Source organism: Rousettus aegyptiacus, unplaced genomic scaffold, assembly GCF_014176215.1.
Source record: "Rousettus aegyptiacus isolate mRouAeg1 unplaced genomic scaffold, mRouAeg1.p scaffold_m13_p_4, whole genome shotgun sequence".
NCBI classification, from domain to species: Eukaryota; Metazoa; Chordata; class Mammalia; order Chiroptera; family Pteropodidae; genus Rousettus; species Rousettus aegyptiacus.
The window spans coordinates 50921061-50946004 of NW_023416307.1; the positions used below are offsets into that span (position 1 = coordinate 50921061).

Here is a 24944-nt window from a genome sequence, read left to right on the forward strand (position 1 = left end):
TAAAAATTACACTTACTATTTTACACAGCAACTTATTAACATTAGTTTGCACAAAAAGATTCAATTAATAATTCAGTACACTGAGGACAAGAAACTAGAAAAGATATGAACGTCACACTGAGAATGACAAAAATGTTAATTAGATCAGACAATTTATAAGCGGGGCACCTTTCTGTCGTGTACACAAATCTGGGCCAGACTGATTTAGCACAAGACATTACTCTTCTGGTAAGGGTCTAATTCAAGTGTTGGAAAACTTTTTCTGTAAAGGGAAAAGTAAACATTTTTGGCTTTGCAGGTAATAAACTCTCTATTGCAACTACTCAACTCTGCTGTTGCAGAATGAAAGCAGCCATATACAATAGGTAGTAGATAAATAAACAATGCTATATTCCAATAAAATTTATTTTCAAAAACAAAGTACAAGCCAGATATGGCTAGTGGCCTGAGATAATTGTTATAAACTCTCATTTATCAAAAATCTTTTCATAATGTTATACTCTCTTTTAAAAGAACAGGTTTCGATTAAACATGGCAGCGTGAGAGACATTCCCAGATCTCTCCTCTTGAAACGACAATAAGCTGAACACCCCAAACTCAACAAAAACACCCAAACTGCACACCAGCACGTCTGAGTGTGGGATCTGCGCATAAGAGCTACCACAGTTCAGAACCCTGGGTGTCCAGTGGTAGACTGACTGGGAAAAACAAAGAAGCTGCCTCTTGCAGCCAGAGCTCCCTGTAGGAGGAGGGGGAAGGGAGAAGAAGCAGTGAGTTCCCTGAACAGCCCTGCTTGAGAGAATTGTGAACTCCACAGGCAGTGTCCAATCATCAGGGCAGAAGGCAGAGAAACAGAGACAGCAGAAAAATGGGGACGGCAGAGAAACAACAGTTGATTTTTACTGGCTGCAGTTGCAAAACTGAGGCTGAGCCACAGCCTACAATTCCCTAACCAGAGGGCCCCTCCTCCCACACCCTCTGAGACACAACACTACGGAGCCCCAAGGGAATCTGAGCAAATGCTACCGAAACTGTCACTAATACTGACAGGAACTGGGACTACGTGTAGCGAGCATGATTAAACATCTGTAAGGAAAAAAAGGACATTTTTAACACTTTATATAAAGCAGAGATCTAAGAAGCTTAGACTGTACCTACTGGAAACGAAAAGGAAAACACCTATTTGCAACAGGCAAGAGACCATTATATAATAAATCTTTCTGGAAAAAATAAATTTAACAGGCTTTTTTGTCAGCAAGTCGGTTGACAATAAAAAACTGAATAATGAGACAGTGGAAATTCAGATTGGCTTTAAAAAACACCAGGCACTTGACTAAAGCCTTATTTCTAATCCCCGCACTAAAGTTCCAAAGTTGTAATTCTCATTTTTAAAAATTGGAAGCAAAGGCTCAATAACTTGCCCAAGATCACAAAAGCATGTACTTTCAATTGTACCCACTTCCTCTAGGCAGTCTTTAGTTAATCCTATTACCAGCAGTCACTTCAGACATAATGACCAATCCTTGAGAAGAGAGCAGTCAGCCATCTTTGCACTATTCTTCAACCATGTGGAAATATAGTATCACATTTCCAAATATGCTCTCCTTCCTTACCTATCCATCTGAATTTTTTTCATTGTCTCCGGAGTCATTATGGTCTGCATTGTAGGTTTTTTGAAGATATGATCTTGCATTTTATTAAACTCATTGGCAAATTGGCCTTCTTGTCTGATTTCTGGCAGTTTGGAGTCTTCTCTGGGTAACAACGTACTAGATATTTTCGAGGATCTTGAAACCTCTGTGAGTTTCTCCAAGCTTTTTTCTTCTAAATTCATTGCTTTTGTTTTCTTCTAAAAACAATAAATGTTTTATGTAAGACAGATTTTAAAAGAGTAGAGAAATAATGCTATATGAGGGCCTCTGCATACATTGTTCAACCTCACCTTCTCCCATTCTATACAAGATGATTACCCTTTTCTTCAGCCACACCAAGCAGCATGTCCTGCTGTCTTGCATCTTCCGGCCTTTAGGTAATGTTCCTTCTCTCTGTCATTTCCCAACTTACCACCAGGTAAACTTTAAGGCTATGACCAAAGGTAAAGGTCTTTGTGAAAATATCTCCTTTAGCAGATACTATACTGTAATTATTTGTATAAATATCTCCACTAGAGAGCTTAGTTCATCTCAACTTCTTTTGGGGACAAGATCGGATATTAAATAAATGTGGCCATCTTTATAATTCCATTACTGAGAACAATGTCTAGGGTATAATAGCGATTCAAAGGTTCATTGTACACGAGTCTGAAACATAAAGAATGAAAGGAGAATCATACCAGAGAGCAGAAGCTGATAGTATATTTAGTGGTGTGGTATAGATTTCAGAGGTCATGTGGGCAAAAGTCAAAATAATTTATTTTTCAGACACAAACTTGAATACTAAGGGGCAAGTATTACCATGGAATGACATATCTTTTAATCGATGATTCCTATTTAATCCGTGGATGAAATCTTAAGCTATTGAAAATCCATATAACATAGTGGTTATGTATATGCGCACTGAAACAAAACTTCCTTGTTTGAATCCCAGCTTTATCTCTTACTAAACTGTATTGACTTAAGGCAATATTTAACATCTTTATGCCTCCATTTTCCCATTGGTAAAATAGATATAATAATAGTACCTGTCCTCATTGAGTAATTATGAGGATAAAATAAATTAGTATACATAAAGCATTTAGAATAGTACACAAAATTATATGTAAGTTCCGCATTTGTCATGATTATTTAAATTCTTGGGTTGATCCTATGCAAAGAAGAAAAGGTTTATCTGCATATTGATACATAAAGCCTAGACCTTCCTTAGCAAAACTTCAATTAGTCCAGAGATGTTAAAATACTATCCTTGAAAAGTTAATAAACACAGACTCAACAGCATTTTCTTTATATAATAAGCAAAGATTCAGATCTCAGTAAAACATTTGTAGGCAAGTATGAAACAAAATGCTGACTTAAATAAGAATTAAATTTTAAAATATTCCTTTAAATTAAAACTGATATGATTGACTACTGGGCCTAAGGAAAAATTTAAATATATGGTTATTATTATAGATTTTTTTCTAGGAAAGAAAGGGGAAAATGTAAGGCCTAGGAAGCTAAGTTTTTTTTGAGTACCCTAACCATTTTTCTTCTACATTTATGCTTAAGCATCTGGAAAAGAAAGCAAATGTGTCAAACTGATTTACTGATTACTAGAAATAAATATGAATTTTAAATAGAGAATGTAAAGGAACGAGCTTAATGTTCTAGTCTAGCCACTAAAAAAAGACTTTTATGTAGCATGCACTATGTGCAAGATAGGGAGGGTATTAGACCCTAAGGGCAAAGATAAGAAAGACAGTATTCCCTGAAGGGTGCTCTTTCCAAACTTTGGTCCAATTACTCCTACTTCTGATACATTACATTAGTATAGTTTCATCATTCCGTTCCGTTCCATCATTCTAACAAATAAAAATCTATTTGAAGATGTCTTTAGCTATAAAAATGGTTGTAAAAAAGGGATAATGCTAACTTTTCATCCCAAGGTTGTTATAAGGCTAAGCAATGTGAAGCCTTTGGAGAGAAAAAAATCCACATATATACTAAGGTTTTTAAATGTATATCCTATGCCCTATAGGGCAATGGCATTGTAAAATTCTCGAGTTAGAACAATTATAGTACTATGAAGTAAAAAACAAAAAATTATTTTAAGATATTCACAATTTTTAAAAATAGAATTAAGTATTGAGAAAGGGGCTTTTAAGTTGCTATTAGTCAAGATAAGAGTGCAAACCTTTATTATTTATATTTTTATAAAGTCATAAGCAGAACCTCTATTAAGTCAGAAAATTTTGTGGGTGAAGATCACTATCATTAACCAGAATAAAAAAGCTCAAGTTTTTTATGGGAATAGTAACTACTGCTGAACACCGTTTATAAATTTGGGTTTTTCATTCTTTCTTGAGTTTCTATGGTAGCAAATTACCCTTTTTTCAGACTGACAGTATCTTTGATAAATGATAAGATTTCGCCTTATTAACTGAATATCTTTTTATTTTTGATTCAACTGAAGGAGACAATAAATAGGAAAGAAAAACTAATCTCTTCTGTATTATTGTTAACTAGCTTAATTTATGAATTAAACTCTTATTTTAAATCTATTAAAAGGTTTAGTTTTTGAGTTTTAAATCTCTTTGCCTTTCACAAATTTATATAAAAAAAATTAATGTTATGAAATTCCTATAATACTCATTAAGGTCATTTTAAAACTACCCCAAAACTCATAAACGTTAGCATTCGAAGGGACCATATGGATCATTTAGTTAAAACTCCATCACACTTTGCAAATGAGAAAATTGCTCATAGTACACAACTAATCCACTAAGGTCTCCTGAATCCAAATCCAGTATTCTAGTAAAATCTTGTATAAACTTTTAAACTTTAATAAAAGCTTTACAAATCTAGATTATACATATAATAATTAATAATAATTTTTTAATTGTAAGGGGCAATTAAAGGGAATTTTAACTATCTAGTCATAAATATGAACTTTTCTGCTAAACAAAGAAAGCAATTAACCCTCATTTATGTAGCAATTTTCATTGTCATAAAATCAGAAATAAAAATATATTCTGAACAAAGTATATGTTACCTAAACTTAAATGTCTTTATACTAAAAATGTTTATTTTATACCTATGACCTAGTAGTTAAAAGCTTAAAAATTTATAAAGCTTTTGCTCCCTACCAAGTTGAGTTGATAACTCAGTGCTTTGGGGAGGAGTCCATAACATCACTGAAAATGTAATAGCTGACACAATGTGACTGGAGATTCAGAAAGGCAGATTGAAGCATATTAAGCAATGACAACAAAGTCATTTTAGATTAAAGCAATGTTGAGAAGGTCCAGCTGAATTTCCTCCACCTGTGTTCAGCTAGCTTTTAGCAGTTGAGAAATATTAGATGGGACAACTCAGTAATTTGTCTGATTTATTCTGATTTAACTATAGCATACTGGAAGAAAAAGACATTTTGACTGGTAATGCACCTTGAGCTATGGCTATATCACTTCATCAGTTGAGAGTCCATATCTTAGGTAATTATTATGGATCTTTGTCTGAGATAAAGGTGCTATTACCCATGTTAAATTTTAATGGCATAGGTACTGTACATGATGAAGAAATTAAAAGAAATAAAGTTAAGTAATGGCAAGTCTATATACCATGCCGTTGCTTCGTTTTACTTCATACTGAACTGGCATGATATAGTTTAAAATAGAGAGCTGGTCTATTGTATCCTCCAGAACTGCGGAGATCCTCAGCACTTCTAGAATGGAGAGTGACGCTGTGATTTCCGGGGTGATTTCTGTGTCTGTTTTTCCAGCCGTTTCATCGTCTTCCACAGGACTAGGTGGTTTGCCTGTCACTAATACTGTCACCTCTGAATGCCAAGCTTTTGGAGGAGGATCTGAGGCTTCCAATTGGCCTCTAAAGAGAGGATAAAGAAAAAATAAGTCAGCCACCAAATGTTTAAAATTTACTTAAAAGCACAGGCAGCATGTAGATTTGCTCCTGTGAAGTTCACATTGTCATATAACACAATCTAGATCCACAAAAGTAGAAGCTTGCATATAGTTCTGCTAAATATCTCCCAGTGACATTTTGACCAACCAAATGCAAGCAACTTACTGTTTAATAAAGGTATATAGCCCATACAATTTTGCTATGCTCAACAAATTTGAATTTGAGCAAAATTAACTTTTCTAGTAACATCTTTAGATGCTAACCAAAAATGTCTCATGATAAGTGAAAAAGAGAATGGGGTAGCCAGTCTTCAAGGTGACCCGTGTGATTCTCACCTTCATGCCCTATTATAGTCTCCCCTACAATGAATAGGACTGACTAATCCACGTAACTAAAAGGATATTGTTGGTTCAAGGCTAGGTAATAAATGGCATTGCAGGTTCTCCCTTACTCTCTCATGTCTCTCACTCCATCGGAAGCCAGCTGCCTTGTCATGGGACCAGCCCCAGCCAACTTCAACCTTATGAGAGACCCCAAGCCAGAACCATCCAGAAACTGTATAAAATAATAAATGTTTATATTTTAAGTTGCTAAGTTTTGGAATAATTTATTACACATAAGTAGATAAATAACACACAGAAATTTAACATAAGGGGTAGTTTAAATACACACACAAATAAATTAAAATTTTGAACATACTCTTCCATTCTTCTTGAGGTACTGTTAACTTCTGTGGTACATGTATAATCTTACAAAAATGCAGTCACCTAAAATGGGAAGAAAACTTTGAGGTTAGCTTAAGGGAGTGTTGAATGACATCGAAGTTATTTCTATGTCTTTTCACTCAAAGAAAATTAAGGAATTACAAGAACTGTAACTTACTCCTTTTTTCTTATTAGAGAAGTCCTAGAGATGGAAGTGCCATCATGTGGTGCGGGTCTATAATGTCACCAGCTTAATTATTGGCAGAAAAATGCCATCTGTGGGTCTCTTCTTAAGGTAAATTAATATCCAACATTGTTTTCATATTTTTGATGCATTCTGATTTTTAATTGGCAATCTCTATATAATGGATTTGCCATTCTGTTATTCTTATTAGTAAAATATTTAATTAGATCACTCCATTTCCCTAATCTGTCAGATAATAGAATTTATTCTAGTTGGACTTTGAAGAACACTTGATATTACACTTAGAAAAACTGTAATTATCCAGAAAATCAATTTAATGCTGCTGTCAGGATGTTCTCTCTCCTTAGTAAACCCAAGTCCTTTCTGCTTAAGAGCTTTACATTTTCTATGGAGAATTTTGCTCTATACTCATTGAACAGTGAATGGTAAGTTTCCAATGTGATTTTGTTCACCATAAAGTGATCCTGAGAAGGGTGATACAAATATGTCTCATGACAAAAATCTCATATGCAAAAATTCAAACATATAAAGCATAATCTTTATGTAAGCTGAAAAAAAAACCAGACTTCAAACTAGCCAAAGTTTCTGGCACAAAGTCAGTCTTAGGAGGAAGTGGCATGGTGTTACGAAGATTTTGTTCTTTTGTCGTGTTATTTTTTCATCTTTTGGCTTGGGGCATAGGTCAACGTGCTTCACATAGGGCAGACAGGGCTATGCTTATGTAGTGTCTAGTGCTTTTGTGCTGTTTAAGTTTCTCATTCTTCAATGCTAGAAACCTGCTTCCTTCTTCATTTCTACATCAGCATTCCCCAATAGAAACCATCGCCAAGTCCTGTGGGTTTTACCTTATATTTCTATAACCCCTTAACATCATTCTGGACCTAGGTGTTGCTTCTTGCTTGAAATACTTTAATCGCTTCCAAATTAAAAGTGATCATTTTTAAATGAAAGACTGATTTTTTAAAATGGAAAATCTGATCACATCTCTCCTTAGAACCTTTCAATAGTTTCCTATTGCCTTATGATTCGTAACTTTGCCCATGAGACATGCATGATCTGGTCCCCTCTGTTTCTCTCCAGATCCTTCTGGCACTGCCTTTATCTTGCTGTCATGGCTTCTTCTAGTTCTTCAATATAAAAGAAAACAAAATGGAGAAGAGAGCAATCTAAAATGGAGCTGGGAGGCCTCTGGGAAGCTAAGCTAACTTATGTGAAAATGAAGTTTTGAACTGGGCTAAAAAAAACAAACAGCTCCATCCTGATACAGTTCTGGTAACTGGCTCGGCATCACTGAACCTCTACAAAAAAAAAATAAAAATTTCACCCGGCAATAGACATAAGCAATTAATCATGTATAGTATGGTGTAAGTCTGCTTGCTAGTACCAACCATGGCTCTTTCAGAGAAACTCATGTAATCCCCTTTGAAGCTCCCTTTTTCTGTCTCTACAAACACTGTCCCCTTCTCTCCCCTTCAAAACACAGTTGGGGTTTCTACCCAAAGCTGTCTCCTGGACTGCAATTCCTAAAAAAGACCTCCAAATAAGGCTTTTGTTTGCCTTGCGGTTCTTGGTCAAAATTGACATATGGAATCATGCTCCCTTCCAACTTAGGGTCTTTGCATATGCTAGTCCTTCAATTTAAACTTTCCCCCCTCACTTCCACACCTTGTAAAGTCCCACTGATCCATCAGGTAGCAGCTTAAATCAGTGGCATTTTGCTAGGTATCTGCCATTTGTCCCTCTAGATCCAATCTCCATCAATTTCTTTGCCCTGAGAGACTGATCCATGTGGAGTGCATTAATAGGAGATTCCAAAAGAGAGCTAAAATGTAGGATTGTGAGGTTAGGTATTTATTCCCTCAGCTCTCTCCCTGGCAAATCACCACCGATTGTTTCTCTCTTAAAGGTCATGGGTCCTGCCAGGCAATTCTCTCCATAGTGCTCTTTCTTAGGGGCTCAGGTACCATCTTCCTCATGTTACTGGGGACTGCATCATCTCATATAGTTTCGCGCTTGCCTATACCTTTGTAAGCAGACTCCTTATTAAATTCTCAACTCTGCCAATTCTTTCCTTCCAGGGAAAAACTGACTGAAACAATTACCTACTATGACATGCATATATTTTTATATATAGTATGTATGTGTGTGTGTATGCAAATAACTAATGTACAATATATAATATGTATATGCAAATAACTAAAACAAAGTTTTCATAAAACAGCTCTTCCCGTAAGCAGCCTAAGGTGACCTCTGAAAATGGTTCACTGGTCACTTGACCCAGAACACCCCACAAAATCATGCAAATCAAGGGGTTCAAATCTTCATGTTTACTTTAAGAACACTTATGAAACTGCCCAGGCCTTCAAGGGTATGCATATCTGAAAAGCCACCAAGTGTTTGAAGGGTGTCACTTTACAGAAGCAATGTGTGCCATTCTGTCATTATAATCGTGGAGTTGTTAGATGTGGCCAGGCCAAATAGTGGGGCTGGACGTAGTATTGGTGGCCCAAAAAGAGTGCTGAATTTTTGCTGCACATACAAAAATGCAGAGAGTAAAGCTAAACTTAAAAGTTTAAAAGTAGATTTTCTGGTCATTGAGCCCATTCAGGTGAACGAAGCTCCCAAGATGTGGTACAGACCTTACAGAAACTATGGGCTCTCCCTATCAAATTGAGATGATCCTCATTAAAAAAGGGCAGATTATTCCTGAACCAGAAGAGAAGGTTGCACAGAAGAAAAAGATATTCCAGAAGAAACTGACAAAACAAAAACTTATGGCGCAGGAGTAAATTTAGTATCAAATAAATGCTAATAAAAGTTAAAAAGTTTCATTTAGCGATTTACCTGTAACATGTGTGATACACTCTGGTATTTTTGATTCTATCATATTTTGCTTTAAAAAGTATTATAATCATGATCTGCTAATGGGCCATCACCTGCAGTTAGAAAAATGCTTTAAATGACATTTCTGCAAGTGACACCTACCCTGACTCGTCAGGCTGGATCAGGATTCTTCTGTTCAAGCGGTCATTGCACAATTACTTTCCTATAGAGCTCTCTTCACAATTTGTAATGTTTATGTAAGTTTCTCCCACTAGACAAGTTCCTTGAGATCAGGAACCATGACAATGATGCTCACTACTGTATCCTAAGTTTCAGGCACCATGCTCAATAAGTATTTGTAGAATGAATGAACAAAGGAATAAAACTCACAATGGGTTTATTCCTCCCAGGAGTAGTTACATCTGGATTTCTAGTACATTTAATAGTGGGATTGCTGGTACATTTTCTAAGTGACATTTCTAGTATCTTTGTGGAACAAAGAAATTTGGATGGGGAGAATAGGCTATAAAGGTATATAAACTATCATGGTGTATTTATGAGATGATCTGATTTTAAATGTGATTTTTATGCATCTATTTCCTACAACTTTGGAGTCATACTTTACTTTCTCATTCTTTATCCATCAGCAAATCCTGTCAGTGTTACATTTAAAATATATTAAGAATTCCAGTACTCATTATCCATGTTTCATGCCATAATAGCTCATCAGTATCATTACAATGATCACGCTACTGGTCTCTTGTTTTCCTTCAGTCTCAACACTGTGACCCTGTCAAAATGGAAGTCAGATTGAGTAACTCCTATGTATACAACTCTCAAATGGCATCCCATCTCAGAGTAAAAGCCTCCTTTACACTCTTCCCTGCTTAATTTTTCTCATATCGGTTTCTAATGTGCCATACATATATTTTACTTGCTTATCGTCTTGCTCCCAGGATGTAAACTATATGGGGGCAGAGATTTCTGTTGTTTTGTTTACTGCAGTGTCCTCTGAGCCAAGAACAAAGCCTAGTATATGGGAGTCATTCAATAAACTATTTGTTGAATAAATGAATGAATCCATAAGGTAACCCAAATAAATATTCAATAATTAGGGACTGTAAATCTCTAACGTCTATTAACCTATCTCATGCTAGCCTTCAAGGAAACTGAAGCCCTATTATATGTGGGTACGTTTTGGGGATGGGGGCCAGACGGTTTGCCTAGTACTCCTTAAAACGGAATAAGACCTTTTCAGGGCAGTCCTCCTTATTCTCGGCATCAAAACAAAGGATGGAGGTAAGAACTTTAGTCATTTCTACACAGTAATAAAGGATAGAAGCGGAAAGGTGTAAGGGTAGGGGGAAGGTAAAGACAAGGAAGAGCTAGTCCTGCCTTTGTGCTCCCAGCCTTTCTCGTCCAGGCTAAGATCCGAGTCTCCGTTCGTCCTACTCCTGTGTGATAAGAGGGGAAGATACCCGCATGTTGGCAAATCAGATCTGAGTTACCCGAAGCGGGGGATGTCCTCCGGTCCGGGCTTCGCTTTTTCCACCTTTAGCACCTGAATTCGTAGGAGCCAAGCTAAGGTGTTTCTATGGCAACACGCAGCTTTGGTGGACCTTTGCCTCTCCTCCTTTAGCTGGCTACCACTTTGCCTTTTTCTGTTAAAAAAAAATACATAGTGTAGCTTTCCAAGATGAATGTATTTAGGGAAAAAATTGTAAGCGTGCTCTTGAATGTGGCTTATTTCAGTCAGAAGACGATTTCTGAGGCTTTTTTGGCGATCGCGGAAGATAGCTAAACTGGGGGCGGGGCGGAGAAGTTAGTCATCCCACAAGGCCACGCGGCAAGGCCTCGTCTTCCTTTTTCCGCCATCTTGGATCCTTCGGAGGTGAGTGGATCTTTTGCTGCTGAACTTTGGGGACGAAAATCGCGGGTGAGTTCGACCCCATACCTGTGCGAGGCATTGCTGCGGCTCGGAGTCCCTACCATTCATTGATTTCTATGGATTCCAGCAACAGGGAGGGCAGGATGGAGGAGATGTGGAACTGATGGTGTTGGTCCCCTGACGTAAGGAAAACGGGTGCCCCCGTATTCAGTTGCTTCCTGGGCTGTAACAGTGAAATAGTTACTTTGTTTGCATCTACCTTTTTGAGGCAAGGGCTCCTTTAGCCTGGTTTCTTACATTTACTCCCCCTTCAGACCTGGCTTTGCTTGTCTACAGTCTCCTCAGCTTTCTCATTCATTGCATAAGAGGGTTTTTTGTTTGTTTTTTGGGGGTTTGTTTTTTTCGTTAGGGCTTTTTTTTTTTTTTTTTTTTTTAGTGCTTCTCTGGTCTTTATTTCTACTGATAATGGCATAAATTTTCTCAAGACTTTTTTTTGGTGTTTCTAGGGGTTATTTAGAGTCTTACACTTGCTTTTCATTTTGGAGTTTGCGTAGCTATCAGGCACTTTCTGAGTTTGGGATGTCTTGCCAGACTCCGCTTCATATAAATGTTAAGGCATAATTACGTTTCCCAGTACTGTTAATGTGAAATACCTATCAAAAAAGAATTTGCCTAATAAGCTTAAGAAACCAGAAGGGACTAGGTGGGAAATGTGCGTTGCAAATTTTAAACTGATTTTTTGTGTGTGTGTTTTAAGGCCTGCTGAGAACAGGACTTATCAGACAACAAATATGTCTGGAAGGTATGTGTTTTTAATATAATTGATTTGTATTTGTAGTTTTTTATTTTGGCAAAAACCCAAATGCGAGCTTTAAAAAAACGTGGAAAATCAGATGTTTGTTATAGGTAACTTTTGGGTGGGGGGGGGGGTGGGGGGGTGAGTACAAGTCAAATTTTACTGGCCATTTATTGAAGTTAAACAAGATCTTGTAACAGTTTATGGTTAATATGTATTTTGTGTTTCTTAGGCTATGGTCCAAGGCCATTTTTGCTGGCTATAAGCGGGGTCTTCGGAACCAGAGGGAACACACTGCTCTTCTTAAAATTGAAGGCGTTTATGCTCGAGATGAGACTGAGTTTTATCTAGGCAAGAGATGTGCTTATGTGTACAAGGCCAAGAAGTAAGTTTATAGTATGCTTTTTGAATTATTTGAGATTTGTCTCCTATTCAAGGAGGAATAAAAGATGTTGGTCAAGTAATTGGAACTGTTATGGCTTATATTTTGTGACTTTATGGAACTCGTTGGCAGGTTATAGGAGGATATTAATTTTGAGGGTGGTATTGGATTTAGGTTTTTTCTGCACTTATTACAGCTGTTAATTGTTTCAAGGAAGGAGCCAACTCATAGAGTACTTTTTTTTTAGACCAGGCAATCCTTGGTTGGCCACAGATTGAAAGGACCTTGTTAATTTACAATCCCCCCCCCTTTTTTTTTCAATTTTTTAAACCTACAGCACCTGGTCTTCCTAGGTATGGTCTCCCATCCAAGTACTTACCAGGCCTGGCCCTGCTTAGTTTCTGAGATCAGACGGGATCGGGCTTGTTCAGGGTAGCCTGGCTGTAGACCATAGAGTACTTTTTATGTACCTTCATTAATTCATTTTGTTGATTCCTTGAAATTATGTTTTATATACATGTTTAAAGATGTTATGTCTCTAGAGCCTTGGTTCTTAAACCCATAATGGACAAATTAAAATTTCTGGGGACATGTTTTCATCTTTATACTTTTCTTCTGCAACCAGAGTCTTTTAAAATTACAAGTCATATCATCTGTACATTGTCCAAACAACTGATCCTCATCTCATTAGTAAAAGCCAAAGTCATTAAAGACTCCATACATTCAGGGCTCCCTATTTCTACTTTTAAACCAGATAGGATTCACCCGGTGGTATCTTCTGCATTTCTATAAGCCAGTGACACAACCTGCTGAGGTTTTTAACAGGCTGTCCCCTTACATTTCAGTCTTTGTTCAGATGTTGCCTTCTCAATGAGACCTTCCCTAGTTATTTAAAATTGTAGACACACAAGTATCCTCAAACTTCTTGTCCCCTTTTGTTTCCCCACCCCCCAATATTGCAGCTGTTACCATCTGACATTCTGTATATTTTGCTTACATATAACTGAAGGCTATTTACTTTCTTGTCATCTGAATGGGATTTATGTTTTGTAAGCTGCTCTATTTTTTCAAGTATTTGAATGAATGATGCCCCAGCCTTTTTTTTTTTTTTTTTAAATTTCTCAGGTGACTTAAGTAGTTAACTAGGGTTGAGAGCCACTAGTCTAGATATCACTTGAAATTTATACTACACTATACTAGTTGCCTGGATTCTCATGCTGCTTTTATTTCCTTTTAAAATCAGCAACACGGTGACTCCTGGTGGCAAACCAAACAAAACCAGGGTAATTTGGGGAAAAGTAACTCGTGCTCATGGAAACAGTGGCATGGTTCGTGCCAAATTCCGAAGCAACCTTCCTGCTAAAGCCATTGGACACAGAATCCGTGTAGTAAGTACAATTAGCAGTATGACACCCTGTTGAGTCAAACTAAGCTCAAGGTATTGGGCTTTGACCTCTTAAGAACTGTTGTGATTATAAACTATCAGTAGATTATGCTACAAAATTAGTGGGTATTGTGTAAATGTATTATGGAATATAAGAAGGAAAGCAAAGGAAAAGTGTTCAAATGGATCGTCCCTAGATTTCAGATTTTGCTAAAGTGGCCGGGAGTGGGGTGTAAATTGTATCTAAATGAATAATTTTCTGACAAAGATATAGGGCACTGTCGTACTTGCTAGAAAATAAAAATTTATACACTGGCATAATTCTTAACTATTTTCCCATCTTTTCATTACGACAATCTTGTTAGAATAGGTGTTATTAGCCTTATTTTGTAGAAGAAAACTGATGTTCATGTTTTTAGGTTCCAGGACTTTGGCTCAAGTCTTTCACTCCAGACCCTGTGATTTTCTAAAATAGCTCTTGTTTTCTTTAGGATCCATTTTTAATAGACATGGCCACAGTCTTGGGGTTACGGGGTACTTTTGAGCCCTGCTGAGCAGTTGAGGTTTCTCATCAGAAGTTTTTCACTCTGTCTTTAGAAGCAAAATTAAATGGACTTTCAGTGCTGTCAGATTGGTTCTTAAAGTATGTTCATTTAGTAACTGAGGACTTGGTTCCCTCCCCACCTGGATATGTCATTACTGGATGGCTTTCAGAGATGAGTTAATCAGAGAGTGGGAGATTTATCCATATTGAGGTATTCAGTAACATTTGTAAATTTGTGTGTAACATGCACCTAATGACATGTTTTTTTTCCCCCCTGCAGATGCTGTACCCCTCACGGATTTAAATTTAGTAAATAAAGTGGATTTATTCTCTTGTATTTTTTTAAATGGCTTAAAGATCACTTTGTCCTAAATTCACTTGTGTGTTTAAATGGTGGTGGTTAGCAACATTTTCAGAGTATGGAAAGACGTCAGAAGGCTATATGTAATGATTACAGAGATTTAGGCAGTAGGATAGGATGTGAGTATCTTAAAGGGAGAAGGACAAATAAGCCTTGGTTAGGGACAGTGGAAAGGAGTACCTTGGAAGGTTTATAATAATGGAGCTCTTAAATCTATCTTCTGATAGGCTTTTGGACAATGAAGACACAGCATATTATAGGAAGTACATATACATACCATGACACTTTTACAGGTTTGCACATCAAAATGATTATATTGATGGTATTTGACAGCTTGTTTGCATGGGCAGAAAGGACATAACCTTGGGATTTGTGACTAGACAAAGCATTCCAATAAAGAACACTTGGGAAAATGTGTAAGTCAAAAGTGTCAATGCCACATGCCACAGTAAAAGGGATCTTGGCAGGGTAGCTTGGGCAATGTAGCTTTCTTTGGCTCCATGTTTTAATATCTAAGTGTAGGATTGAGATATTTAACATAATACAAAGGAAATTAAGCAGAGCTGTGGAAATCTCCATGTGTAGAAAAAAGTTTGACCAAGGCATCAGTTTGCGGTCTGTTGTATATTGATGCAGTAGCAATCAACTAGTCCTTTGTTAAATCTGGACATTCCATTGACACAGGAAACTGGGAGTTTGCAAAATAGCCATTTTTACAATATTATTTGGGTTCCTTGAACAGAGCTAAGAAACTTAGCATGCTAAAAACATATTGGGGTGTGAGGAAGACCTTTGAAGGAGAGGGTATGAGAAAGGATTGGGTACTGATAACATGGCAGTTCTAAGGTTTGCTTAGACCAGTGGCGGTCAAGCCGAAGTTGCACTTGGAAGAGTCCCATGTTTCACAGACCAGTGGACTTGTTTTTGTATGCCAGTCTCCTGGCTAATGGCAGCCTTGGAACATGTGGCCTCAAGGCAAACAAAATGGGTAGTGAGGGCCATTAGTGAATTAAGCTCTACAGTTTGAACTGCATTTCATGGCCACAGAATTTGGTTATTAGAGCCACAAGGAAATTGAACTTGGAATATCTGGGGGCAAGAGCAGGAAATAGAAATTTCAGACCTACTCCAGTGAGTTTACCCCTCAAGTGGTCAGTATAAACTAAAATTACCTATTTTGTGTGACAGGTAATGGGTCAGTACTCTTAGGGTGGTTAGGGATAGGGACTAATGCTTGGGATGCATTTTGGAAAAAGGAAATGGTACAAAGGTATATGGAAGTAAAAGGCCTTTGAGGAACCATTGAACTGGGTTATGTAATGTGACTTAAAACCTACTGAGGATAATTGTAGAAAACTAAGATACAGTCTTGTGTACTGTACTAAGGATTTTAGATTATTGTATGTAATAGAGGGTCTGAATTTGATTGTCAGGGTTGACCAGATACATTTTAGAAAAACTGGTGGCAACCCAGCATAGAGGAAAACAAAGTAGGGTTTGCAGTCTTAACAGAATTTTAAGCACTGAAATAGACTTCATAAACAATTTTAAAACCAAGTGGAGAAGTGTCTTCATGTTCCCAGCTTTGGTTGCTGGGCAGGTAATTGTACATTTGCAAAGTTGAACCATGAGATGTTTTGTGGGGAGGGGTATTGATGAGTTTGAGGAACTCAGCTGTGAATATGTCTAGGAAGGCAGATGGATATTCAGGTCTGGATTAGTTATGTAATGGAGAAAAATCTCAATGCCTGTCACCTTTGTAAGAGTAGTGAATGTGTCTTGTGAGTGGATAGATGATAGAGCAATGGCGAGTAAACAAATGGGCATTGGAGCGAAGCAGGGAAGAAAGCTGAGAATCCTTAGGATAGTGGGTAAATGCAGTAATAAAGGAGCCTTGCATGCAAATTAATCCTTTTCAGCTGATGTAATGCAGCTCTTGTAAATAAAAGGGTACATAATGCTTTGTTGCTGCCATAAGAGGTTTGCTCACTACAAAGGTAGACCTTAAGCCAAAGTTGACATTGGATGAATCCCATGTTTCATGGAAGTAGACTGATATTAAAATTAGGAACTTAAAAGATGACTGGTCACAATCTGTAATTTCTTCGTGGTCTTGTGGAAAGCACATGTTCTGAAAGTGAAATTTTAGTTTGGAATCCCAACTTCCACCAGTTGTGGGATGAAGACACATTGTCTGATGAGTCTACTTACAAAATGTACCAACCCTGTATATTTGAGTACATGATCTTTGCCAATGAAATATAAATTCTTGGGGATTTTCTATTTTTTCCTACCCCCTACAGTTCCTATATAGTATTTGCAATATCCAATTCCTGTTGAATGACTTCCAGCTAAGTGCTTCCAGTTCCTATTTTTAATTCTTTATTTCTTGGGCCACGGAGATTTGTCCCGATTTCCTTTTTTTTTTTTTTTTTTTGTAGTTCCTCACTGCTCAGTTTTGAAGGTAGAGTTTCCTTAATGGCAAGAATACACGTAATCTGAGTTAATACAGTTGCTATTCTTGGTTTTAAAATAAGGGATGGGGTTAAATAGTAAAGGACCCACCATCGATTTTAAAAATGGGCCTAAAATTAGTGACTCAATAAAAAAATGAAAATTATATTCCATTCGCCTTATATACAGAGCTATACCATAAAAAATTCGGCAGCTGTTTAAGCTACTTGTTACCTAGCGGGTGAATGTCTTTTCTGTGACTAACTGAAAGAGTGAAAAGCTGCCTCTAAAGATTCCCACATACCATAACCCCATTAGTCTACAGCCCAATTCACGTGGGCCGCTCGCTAATCAGCATTTATTGGCTGGCTTTGAGCAATTAGACGCGATGTACGTCTCGTGTTCCGCGGTGAACTTCTTGCGGGTGACGCTAGCCAATAGAAAAGCATCTTTTCGGTGTTTGGCCCTTCCACCCGCCTTGAGAGGCGATGGGCGGTACTGGCGCCGACGTGGAGGCGTCACGTACTCCATGGTAACGACGCTCGGCATAAAGATGGCGCCCGAGTGGGGTGGAGGAACGGGTTCCTTGGGTTTAGGCCCTCGCCCAAGCCGGTGGCACTGGAGCTGTTCTTTATGGGTCCGAGGCGTTTTACTCCTGTTGGGCGGTTTCCGGGCAAGCGCTACATCTATTCCTGTCTCGTTGGGCAGTTCTCCTCCCTGCAGGCACCACGTCCCCTCTGACACTGAGGTAGGGCGGCGAAGGGGCGAGAGCGGGCCCTGTGAGGGTAAAGTAATACGGGAAGCAATGGCATAGAGAGTAGTGATTGGAACAAAGTGTACCGGAGGAGCAAGCGAAATTGAGCCAGTGACTGAATGCTTAGAGGGCTGGGACCTGCTATCAGCTCCGTCCCTGCACCCAGCAAAGTGGCGGAGTTAGGCACTCATAACTATCATCACTTTCCTGTGCGGAGGGTTGTGCGTAGCAGGTAGTCCTGGAATAGTGGTTTTCAAATTTGAGGATGCAGCCGAATCACCTGAAGCACTTGTTAAAACAGATTGCTGCCCCACTCCCACACTTTCTCACTCTTTAGGTCTGGGATGGGTCCCCAGAATTTGCAGTTCAAGTTCCCAGAAGGTTGGCGATACTACTTGTCCAAGGACCACACTTTAGAAACCACTGATCTAAAGGTTTCCAACGGAATGATAAAACCAAAGGCGATCGAGGGATGTTGGTTCCGTGGACACAAAATTCAGTTTTCAAATTACCTCATCTCATCACATTGCTTGCTTTACGCTGTTCCTCTCCCTGAAAGCCTCTCTCCTTCCCATTCCATTTTTCTCCCAGTCGAAATTTTTTCAATTTCAGTTTAAGTTCCTTAACCTTAGGACAACCAGCTGAAACCACCCCAGCAAAATGTTCTTTCCATTTCATAGTACGTCTTATCTGTACTCTCTTCTGGCACTTAACCAACTACCGATATGTGAGGCGGGCTTAGTTTTCAGGCATGTCTTGCCATTGTAGTTAAATTGTGAGGTTCCTTAGGATAAAGTTGGTGTCTTATACTTTGATTCTTCCACAGTACTTAGCTCAGAGGGCCCACAACAATCACTATTCTTTGAGGAAAGGAGACGCTGTATCTGGGACAGAGCTGCATGTTGTGACTGGTTTTCCAATTTGTCTCCTTTCTTTATCAAGAAATATTAGCCTAGAAATTTTCAAGTAGCCCCGAAATCTAAGACCACACATTTTTGTGGTAATTTCCAAAAATTTCTATGCATACTTACTTACCGTTCATAACCCTATGTGCCAGAATATTAAGTTTGGTATTTGTAGTGGTATTACAGTTTTTATCATGATACTGCAGTTTGGCTGATTTTTTTTTGGTCTCTTAGTAACTTTTATGTTTATAATACACATTGTTGTCTATAATCATTATGCCGTGCATTAGCTCTCCAGTACTTATTTATCCGCTGGTTGCACGTTTGTACCCTTAAACAGCATATCCCCAGCTCCCCCCACCCCTGTGATGGATTGTTTTTAAAATAACATTCCCACAAAGCTTTGCACTTCACCCTTTTAATTTAGATTAAAATAAGAGAAAGTAGTTCAAAGACCTGTAAAATCTGTGCTGGAGGGAACCTAGTGGTTGTTACTAGTGTACAGCTCTCTTATATTTGAACATTCCCACGGATAGGGAAATTATCTCTTGAGGCAGCCCCTCCTTTTTGGAGATCGCCATTGTTAAAAGTTCTTTTTATAAGAGCTGAAAACTCTGAAACTTCCACCCACTGTTCAACTTTGTTCTTCAATATTGTGTTGGCTATTCTGGGTCTTTTGCCTCTCCATATAAATTTTAGAATCAGTTGGTTTATATTTATGATATCATTTGCTGGAATTTTGATTGAGATTACATTGAATCTATAGTTCAAGTTGGGAAAAACTAATAGCTTGGCAATATTTAGTCTTCCTAGCCATGTACATGAACTATCTCTCCATTTATTAGTTCTTTTATTTTTTATGGGTATTACACTTGAAATTTAGCTTATTAGTTTTAAGTTAGGACCTCAATTGCCTAATGTTTACATCTTTTTTTAAAATTTTAAATCTGTTTTTTTCAGGTCATAAATAAGGTTCATCTTAGGGCAAATCATGTTGTAAAGAGAGATGTTGATGAACATTTAAGAATCAAGACTGTTTATGATAAAAGTATTGAAGAGTAAGTACCTCATTATTTTGTTATCTTTTTTAAATTAGGAATCAAACTAGTAAAGATATTTTTATCTGTTACCTGAAATTCCATAGATGGAACTAGGTGCCATCTATGGATGCCTTCAAGGTGAAATTAAGCTAAAAATTCTTTTTAGTATGAAAAGATGATGGGAATGGGATATGATTAAAATCTATACATAATAATTTGAACAGAACAAATGTGGATCTGCTTGGATGTGGTCAGTAACAGACCTGGAAGGCACCGCTTAGTAAGTATTGAAAGAAAAATAAAAAGATGTGCTAATATATATGATAATAAAAACATTTATAAAATTATTAACCAGAGAAATGACATAGTCTAATTTTTTATTAAATGTAAGAGGGATCAAAAAAACATAAATTATGAATTTATAGTAGTTTATGAAGAGCCATTAAGAGTAGTTGATGTCTTTTCCTATCTTTAACTTCCCAAATAAATAGGTAACATATGATCATGCCTAGTGTTCTGCTTTGACACAAATATTCATTGAGGTTAAATTGAGATTTTGGGAGATCGATATTGCATGCTTCCACAAAGCCTTTCCTGGGGCTCCTGCCAGTGTATTCTGAACAAATGAGACAGTGCTTTGTTCCAGCATGGCAATTCTTATGCTTTATGTGGTCATTTTCAGGTTGCTCCCTGAGAAAAGATACCTTGTAAAGGTATGTAATAAATATTTATGGCTTGAATCGAACATTTAAAATGGGTGCATTGTTTTGTATGTAAATTCTACTTCAGCAAAGAAAAATATATACATAACTCTTTTGTGAATTACTAAATAAAAGGTGTTGGTAGTGCATTGATAAATATATTTATCATTTTCACCAAAGGTGTTCTTGTGATGCACTCACCAAAACTTTGTCCATATTTGATATTAAATTAGTCTTCTCATTTTATAATTTGCTATTCAATCAGTCTTTTCATCATCTTATTTGTTCTCTTAAGTTTTGGGAGAATAGAGCATGCTGAGAATAGGGTAAAAGTGAATTTCGAAATACTATAAGAACAAAATTCTCATGGTGGAAATGCTTATTCTACTGAAGCTTAGTTGACTTGATAGTATGATATGCCAAGATTATTTATAGAAGTGCTAATGCCATCAGTTTTTTTTTTTTTTTTAACTTATGAAGTCATACAAACATTAAGCCAGTTCATTATGGGCCACAGAAATAAGTGAGGTTAAAGTAAATCATCTAACCATAAGTTTCTTTAACATAAACTACCTTACTGTTGGCATTAGCTAAATCAGTCTCAGATTTGAAGTAACTTAGATTAATCGTTGAGAAGATTCATGTTTTCTAACATAAGTGGAGATTGGGAAGGGAATTTCCATCTAGTCTTCTTTCTCCTAAGTCAACTAGAAAATGAGGGAATTCCTTTGCTCCTAGACTTTCTCTTCTACTCCTTGCCACACAATCTTTGACTAACTAGTACTATGTTCTAGAATTATAAGGCCTTTCCCTTTTTTCTCCTCAGTCATTAATAGGCTGTGCTTACTCATTTTAAATATATTGACTATAATTTTGACTGGTTTTCTTTTTCATCTTTTATTTAGAACAAACTTTTTCCACAAGCTATTTCTTATTTAGAGAAGACTTTTCAGGTTCGTAGACCTGCCGGCACTATCTTACTTAGCAGGTATGTTACCTTAAACACAGATCATTTTCTTGAGTCATTTAGTACTCTGCCCTCTCCATTCTATCAGTATGGCAAATTAGGAAATTTACTAGCATATTTTATTATGCTTTTTCTTAGAGACCAAAGCGCAAGGTATTTAAAAGAATATAAAAGCACCTGCCAGGTAATCACTTCCTGATTTTCCAGTATGAGATGATCTACTGGATTTTTTCTTAGAGTATAGTTGTTCCCTGTTTCCTACCTCTCTTTTCTCCCTCTTTTGATTGTCTATGATGTTGGCTTTATGAAATATTTGAAAATTTGAAAACCCAGATCAGGAGGACTTCCCATGAAACGAAAATACTTTCTTAGTCCAGTTTTCTAACTAAAATAGTAATTATTAGTGAACTTGTTTAGCGGCTACTCCTTTTTACAACGTCTGTGACTATTGTGAACTAGTCTTTCTTTTTCTTTCCTTCTTTTTTTTTTTTTGGTAATTAAACTTGGATGTGCAAATGAACTGAAGACAATGTGCAACAAACCAATACCTGCGGAAAGAAAATGATCCCCATAGATACTGTACCGGGGAATGTGCAGAGCGTACAAAATGTGGCCCAATTATAGTGCCTGAAGAGCACCTCCAGGTAATTCAGCTTGCTCTTAGCAATGTTTTTATTTTTTAGGATAAACTTATGGGAGATTTTGAATCTTTGTCACCAAGAAGATTTTATAGATTTACATTCAAAAGCTTCATTCTTCTACCAAAAGTAATCAGTTAGGTATGCTGATTTTATTCTTTGTTGGTTTTAAAATGAATTTAATGATATTTTCTTTCTTTTGTTTTAATTTTGTTTTTGTATTTTTTTAATGGAACTTCTTATTTTGAGATAATTGCAGAGCCACACATAGTTGTAAAAATAATAGAGATGTTGTGTGCACTCTTTCTTTTTTCAATTTGTCTCTAGGGCTGCTGAATCATTTCAGTTTAGAACTTTATTTTTATTCTCCAAAACATCTTTTAGCAGGTATATACCTCAGTATTTTTGAAGGGCAACTTGACATTGTCTCTTAAAATAAAATCTATGCTTCATCTAAACCTAGAAATGTATTCCATAAAAATGCTTTTAACTGTGTAATGTATGCTCAAGGATATTCTTTGCAAAACTATAAATATGCCTGTATTAGTATTACTGAAATTATGGTTTAAACAGATAGTGGAATACTATGCAGCTATTAAAGAATGAAGTAGATCTCTATATATTGACTTGGAAAGATATTTAAGCTCTTAATTGATAAAAAAAAGTTGTAAATCAGTATGTGTAGTTAGCCTATTTTATTTAAAAATTATAGTCAATTATTCAGCTTTAATAAGGCTGAAATTAAAACAATTTTTAAAAAGTATATAATCATATACAATAAAAAATTATGAAACATTCTGGAGGTATACTTGTACTAAAAGATCTGGACACATACCAAAATGTTAATGGTTTCTTGGGCTTTTCTTTGATAAGTTATGTATTTTTGTAATGTTCTGATTTTTCATAGTAAGCATATATCAAAAAAAGATAAAAATTTTAAATGTGGATACCAGAATCCAATTTATTAAACATATACCTTTGAAAACATGATTATTGTTATAGTTATTTTTCTCTTTGAACTGTGTTCTCTCATTACTTATAAAAAAGGAATACATTACTGAACATTGACTTTATAATCAAAATTAAGCATTTTTTTAGATGAAGTTTACTTTGTAATTTTTTAAAGGTATTCGAAATTCAGTAAAAGCTTTTAGAACTCTATGTATTGGCACTAATACAACTAACTTACTCAGCTTTCATTTCTGTTCTCAAATTTCTTGAGCATATAAAGAATTGTAGGGACACATTTAAAAATTAAAACAAATTTTCGGTTACATATCCATTTCTTTTCCCAAGACATTAAAGACATTTCTTAGACATTTTAAAACATATTTCTTTTGCTAAGGTATTTTTTGTTTTTAATTCTCGTGGCTTTTCCAGATTCCGCTCCCTACTTCTTGGGAGTCTTGAGTTTTTAAAAAAATAAGTTAGTGAGCATAGGAAAGAATACTTAAAAATCACAACTTTTAGTAACAGCATCTACTGATAGGTTAAAGTAATTGAATTTAAAAGTTATAAATACATGTGTCAGAAAAGCAAGGATAAACAATGTAATGAAATGGGAATTTCTGATTTTTCTCTCTCTCTAAGCATCACTAAAAAAATTCACAATTTACTGATTTTTTAAATTTATAATTTGGAGATTATGATCGTTAGGAACTTTTTGATAGTTTTCTAAAAAACAGACATTATGAAGGCAAAGTAAGAATTACCTAGGAAACTAGAAATGGGTAATATTACAAGATGATTTTAACTTTTTACCTTATATACCTTTGTATTATCTGAGTTTTTAATAAGATACATGAATTAATTTATAATAGGACATATATAGTAAATTAGAAATTTTATTAATTTTGAAATAGCTATAGATTTATAAGAAATTATTTTTAAAAAGTATAAAGAAGTCCCTTATAACTTTCTCCTAGTTTCAGGGTTTAAAGCCTTTTATATTTCTCTTTCGGCATCCTGGTTGGCTGCCCTTTATTAATAGCAATTGTTTGTTTTAATTAAGCTTATTCTTCCTCTCTCCTCCAGATTTCCTAAGCCTTCGAAATGTAATATTTCAAGGGAATCCATTGTTTATTTCAAAGGAAAGCAAAAATTCTACACTCCTGTTCCGCTTGAGTTTATAAATCAGTAAATTATCAAGGTGGAAACAAAAGAAATACCTCTTTGTGACTGATCATCTACTTAGTCATCCAAGTCCTTGAGTTTGATTGTGTTGCCAGTTTGTTCTTCTGAAAATAGAATGCCTTAAGTATTGTTTCTAAATCCCCAAATGCTCGCTGCTAAATTATTCATTTTCTATTTAACACTGAAACACAGAGTAGATAATATAAAAGAGCTGATGCAATGTATGGAACCAGTATTGTACAAAATCCGTTAAAAAAATGAATTAAATGAATTACAATACAAAAAAAGAGATAGATTTATGATCATTTTACGTAGGTCAAAATTTTATTAAAATTCAAAATTAGACAGGAAATGAGTAAAGGGAGGTGTGGATTCTTGTAAAAGTCGAGAGATAATAAATAAAAAATTATATGTATTAAGAGTCTGGATTCACTATAAATTAAAAGTACCCACAGCTAACCTTGTCTCTGGTCCGATTTTCTGTTTTCCACCATGGGTGCAGCAATGCAGGGTCTGCCGTGGGGGTAAGTGGCCCTGTGGAGCGGTAGGTGTGCCAGACCAAGAGGGCGTCCGAGATGCTGACTTCGTTCTTTATGTTGGTGCCTTGGCCACAGAAAGGTGTAGCCATGAAAACATAATCTCTTATGCAGCCTATTGTCAGCAGGAAGCAAAAATGGACAGGTAAACTTTCCCCTGAGACTTATTTCCCA

The 24944-nt window shown here is 36.3% G+C and overlaps 3 protein-coding genes and 1 pseudogene across 9 annotated transcripts in view; 2 read left to right on the forward strand and 2 right to left on the reverse strand.

Annotated features, from left to right (window-relative positions):
• The window catches only part of IQCG (IQ motif containing G), a 43862-nt gene extending 32959 nt beyond the window's left edge, over positions 1–10903 (reverse strand). The window contains exons 1-4 of one of the 3 annotated variants that reach the window (XM_016135216.2): positions 10796–10903; positions 6255–6322; positions 5255–5519; positions 1614–1849 (exon numbers count right to left, since the gene is read on the reverse strand). In XM_016135216.2, coding sequence (XP_015990702.2) covers positions 1614–1849; positions 5255–5519; positions 6255–6262 — 509 coding nt within the window. In that variant the 5' untranslated portion in view covers positions 6263–6322; positions 10796–10903. The other 2 variants (XM_016135218.2, XM_016135217.2) reach the window with 2 other exon arrangements.
• A 166-nt stretch (positions 10904–11069) lies between these two features.
• RPL35A (ribosomal protein L35a) lies at positions 11070–14628 on the forward strand. Of its 3 annotated transcripts, none has more exons than XM_016135205.2 (5): positions 11070–11178; positions 11933–11977; positions 12204–12356; positions 13597–13741; positions 14562–14628. In XM_016135205.2, the coding sequence occupies exons 2-5, from the start codon at positions 11967–11969 to the stop codon at positions 14583–14585; spliced, it is 333 nt and encodes a 110-aa protein (XP_015990691.1). In that variant the 5' UTR covers positions 11070–11178; positions 11933–11966; the 3' UTR covers positions 14586–14628. The 3 variants fall into 3 exon arrangements, with proteins under 3 accessions (XP_015990691.1, XP_015990692.1, XP_036075841.1); XM_016135206.2 differs by having other exon boundaries at positions 11144–11223; XM_036219948.1 differs by lacking the exon at positions 11070–11178 and adding an exon at positions 11336–11357.
• On the reverse strand, positions 12682–12802 carry LOC118602572 (annotated as a pseudogene).
• A 126-nt stretch (positions 14629–14754) lies between the features above and the next one.
• LMLN (leishmanolysin like peptidase) overlaps positions 14755–24944 on the forward strand; it is a 63328-nt gene continuing 53138 nt past the window's right edge. For all 3 annotated transcript variants that reach the window (XM_016135204.2, XM_016135202.2, XM_016135203.2), the window contains exons 1-6: positions 14755–17844; positions 19716–19813; positions 20478–20508; positions 21402–21484; positions 21990–22107; positions 24737–24915. In XM_016135204.2, coding sequence (XP_015990690.2) covers positions 17485–17844; positions 19716–19813; positions 20478–20508; positions 21402–21484; positions 21990–22107; positions 24737–24915 — 869 coding nt within the window. In that variant the 5' untranslated portion in view covers positions 14755–17484. The remainder of the gene's footprint in view (positions 17845–19715; positions 19814–20477; positions 20509–21401; positions 21485–21989; positions 22108–24736; positions 24916–24944) is intronic.

What these genes read in the sequence shown, in the direction of transcription:
- RPL35A (XM_016135205.2), top strand. An exon ending in TATGTGTACAAGGCCAAGAA is followed by an intron (nt 12,357 to 13,596) that starts GTAAGTTTATAG and finishes TTTTAAAATCAG; the next exon opens with CAACACGGTGACTCCTGGTG. An exon ending in TTGGACACAGAATCCGTGTA is followed by an intron (nt 13,742 to 14,561) that starts GTAAGTACAATT and finishes TCCCCCCTGCAG; the next exon opens with ATGCTGTACCCCTCACGGAT.